The 3,440-nt window shown below is 34.5% G+C and overlaps 1 protein-coding gene across 1 annotated transcript in view; it reads left to right on the forward strand.

Annotated features, from left to right (window-relative positions):
• Positions 1 to 204: 204 nt before the first annotated feature.
• The window catches only part of LOC107718266 (glutamate receptor ionotropic, kainate 4), a 194,207-nt gene continuing 190,971 nt past the window's right edge, over positions 205 to 3,440 (forward strand). Inside the window, exon 1 of the mRNA XM_016525261.1 lies at positions 205 to 325. Coding sequence (XP_016380747.1) covers positions 244 to 325 — 82 coding nt within the window. The 5' untranslated portion in view covers positions 205 to 243. The remainder of the gene's footprint in view (positions 326 to 3,440) is intronic.

Below are 3,440 nucleotides of genomic sequence, written 5' to 3' on the forward strand. Positions count from 1 at the left end.
AAGTTATTTGAGGAAACACCCAATTATAAAGTTCTTAAGAGCCAAACAAGTTTAACAGTGCTTACCACAGTGAAATAAAAAAAAAAATTGGCACCAACAAACTGTTGTACCATATGCGCATATAATTCCTTTGATTGAAAAGCGTGTTTTATATTCTTCTGAAGTGTTGCTGTTGTGTTTGGTGTGGCAGGGGGCTGTGTGAAGGGGGACCCCCAGGGCTGGACCCATGAGGAGTCAAAGAAGATGCTCGGAGCCTGGGCGCCTCTGCTCTTCTTAGCCATGTGGGTGAGAAACGCTACCAGTGGCCCACTCTCATTCAGAATAGGTGAGTAATGTCTGCCATTTTCAAGCTCTAGAGCACATCACTATCTATGGCCTGTATTGCTTGTTAGTCCTCACGCTGAATGGCGTAATTTGTAATCACTGTTAATTAAAGTGATGGGGTTTCACACCAGATTTGCTGCCTTAAGGCGGACTGTAACTCCCAGAATTAACACACTGGAAAAGGAGAATGAGCATGTGAATGCTGCTTGTTTTATTTTGATGTTGTAAACAAAGGCTAGTAGAAAACATTAATGGTTTGCGTGGTATAACACTGTGGAGGAAGCTGCAGTGAAACAGACTATGTCTGACTCATAGAGGTCACTCTCTGTTTAAATATATCTACTGAGTGCACATTTCAGGTAAATCATCCTGCAGCTGACTTATCTGCCAGGTAAATCTGGGGCCACATTAGAATCTAGAAAGTTTTGTTTTTAAATTATTATTATTATTTTAGGTTTTATATTAGGTTAATTGATTGGGGAAAAAAAAGTGACACTGATCGTCTAAATTGTACAGATTTCAGGCCACACGTACAATCTTGAATTTAAAAAAATAAATAAATAAAAATTAGGACGTTTTCCAGATTTAAAATTACATTAGGTTAAAGATTTTTTAAGGAAGTTTTTCAGATTTAAAATGATTGAATAAGCAAATGAGTGATTTATCATGTGACTCTTTGTACAGATGGTCAGATGTTTCATGATTTTTTTATTGAACTACAAGATGCTCTTTGGATCAGTTTAAAAACATGTTTGATCACATGATCATCAGGTTTTACATAAACTTGTGGAGTTCATGCAACTTGAAGGCTGCTGTCATAAATGAGGAGCAAATAGTAAGACAGTCTGAAATTCATGTTAATTTTTAAGCCATTTTGTTATTCTAATAGTATAATTTGTAATAATAATAATAATAATATATATATATGTATATATATATATATATATATTCTGGTGCACAGGTATAAACTCTTTTTGACCTTACTGTAATTGTTTCTTAACAGTAAAATGTAATTTAGAAAGTATTTTAAAGTGAATAGTTCACCAAAAAAATAAAAATTCTTCCAGGGAAAACAAAAGAAGATAATTTTAAAAACTGTATATGTATATATATATATATATAATTAAAAAACAAATTTTATTACAAAACATGTATTATTACAAAATTAGAAATTACATTAATTTATGTTTTTTTTGTTATATCCATCCCCTTCTATACACAGAAAGAAAATGGGATCTAATGTTGTTTTGGTCCCAGGATTGGAACAACATGGGGTTGAGTAAATTATGACATTTTATAATTATAATTTTTGCGTGAACTATCCCTTTTACATTGAAAAGGTTACTCACGTTTGCTTTAGCTTTATTGCTATTATAGAATTACTCAATATTTATTTCAGAAAGCAGTAGATGTAGCTGTTTAGCAAAGGTATTGCAACATTTCAAATAGTCTTTGGCTCTTTAAAGCAATTACATTGTTACCAAAAGATTTCGAAACACCACGTTGTATCGCCAATGACATTAATGTCCAAAACATCGCACTGGATGTTTTTTATTCACGAGAGCACTTCAGACTTAGCATTAATGTAACATTACTTTCAATTACATCCTCCCAGAGAGAGCATTAATAATGTCAGTCATAATGCTGAAGTATAATTAAATGCTAACAAAAAAAAATCCACGAAGGCCTCAGATACTCTGTTAAGAGATGTTGTTTTTGTGAGTTGTGTTTATTAGCGCCCACACAGCCTCTCTCTCACTGGAGAAAAGCATTAAAGGACCTTCCCCTCATTAAGGAAATGAATATAGCTGTTTAAACTGACTTCATTACGATTTGGAAGGCAAACCAAAAAGAAAAGGGAGACAGAAGGAGAGATAGAGCAAAAAAAAGAACCCATTTAATGTAGGTCTGGGCTTTCAATGATGATGAAAATGTCGTCTAATCTATCTGGCGCCATATTGAGCAGTGCAAATTGTAAATTTAGTTCCAGCTGATTTAGCAAAGGGAACGTGTGTGGTATTGCATGTGTTGTGTGTACAAGTGTGAAGCTGTTAATTCACTGTGGTAAGGCTCGGTTGTGAGATGTTTGTGCTCCGTAAAAGAGCATTGATCTGATTATTCGGTGGCATATTACAAAAACAATCCCTCTGATTCCAGCAGCTCAGGGATCAGATGAAGCAGTGTGTTCTCATCTCCACAAAACAAGCTCTTGCTTTCGTAGATCAATTATTAAGCAGCCGATGCGATCGCCGCCTCTCCTGAGCTTGCCTCTGTCATCTCCTTTGTCATTCAAATGCCGAACAAACCAACAAACTTACCCGGGTATGGTTGGGCAATTAACCGGCGCTGCTCTCCTCCTCCACTTCTCCCTCATCTCCTCACCTCCTGCACCTACGAAAGCACCTCCGCAACAAACCCTGTTTATTGCTGTCTCGTTTAGTTGACGATTAATTAAAACATGTGGTTTCTGTTTTTACCGCTCCGATGCGAAGCGGCTCTGCTGAAGGTAGTGTTAATTTTGTCAGCTATTTTCATTTTAGTCTTAGTCTTAGTCCCGGGCTAAAGTAGTCTTACTCAAATGTACATTTTAGTTATCATAATTAGACACACTTGTCCTGTTTTTGTTTATTCAATGAAATGTATGAGCATTTTAGTCAGGTTTTTTAGTCAATGAAATATTAGTCACATTTTCGTCATTCTGTATAATGGTTAAAATGATAAAAAATATTTTTTTCTCAAAATTATAATCGAGAATAATATTTGTAATTATAATTATAATTGAGAAATTTACTTTTGCATTTCAGGTATTGCACTTTCTCCAGTAAGCACAAATCAATAGAATGTGGACACATACATGGTGTATTTTACCTCATCTAGTGTACTGATTTATTATAGGCTTTTTATTATATAAATCAACACCAAAGACTCTCAGTCTACATTATGAAAACAGCTAAAACAAACAAAAAATATTATAACAGTGAAATTTCTAGTAATTCCACTAATTCCATAATTGCAATAGTCTATTTCTCTATTAAAACAACAGCGATTGAGTAAGTGTATTAATTCAGCGATCACAATCGCAAAAAATATAGTGAGATCTCATGACAGAACACAGA

Source organism: Sinocyclocheilus rhinocerous, unplaced genomic scaffold (genome assembly GCF_001515625.1).
Source record: "Sinocyclocheilus rhinocerous isolate Xijiao unplaced genomic scaffold, SAMN03320098_v1.1 scaffold1024, whole genome shotgun sequence".
NCBI classification, from domain to species: domain Eukaryota; kingdom Metazoa; phylum Chordata; class Actinopteri; order Cypriniformes; family Cyprinidae; genus Sinocyclocheilus; species Sinocyclocheilus rhinocerous.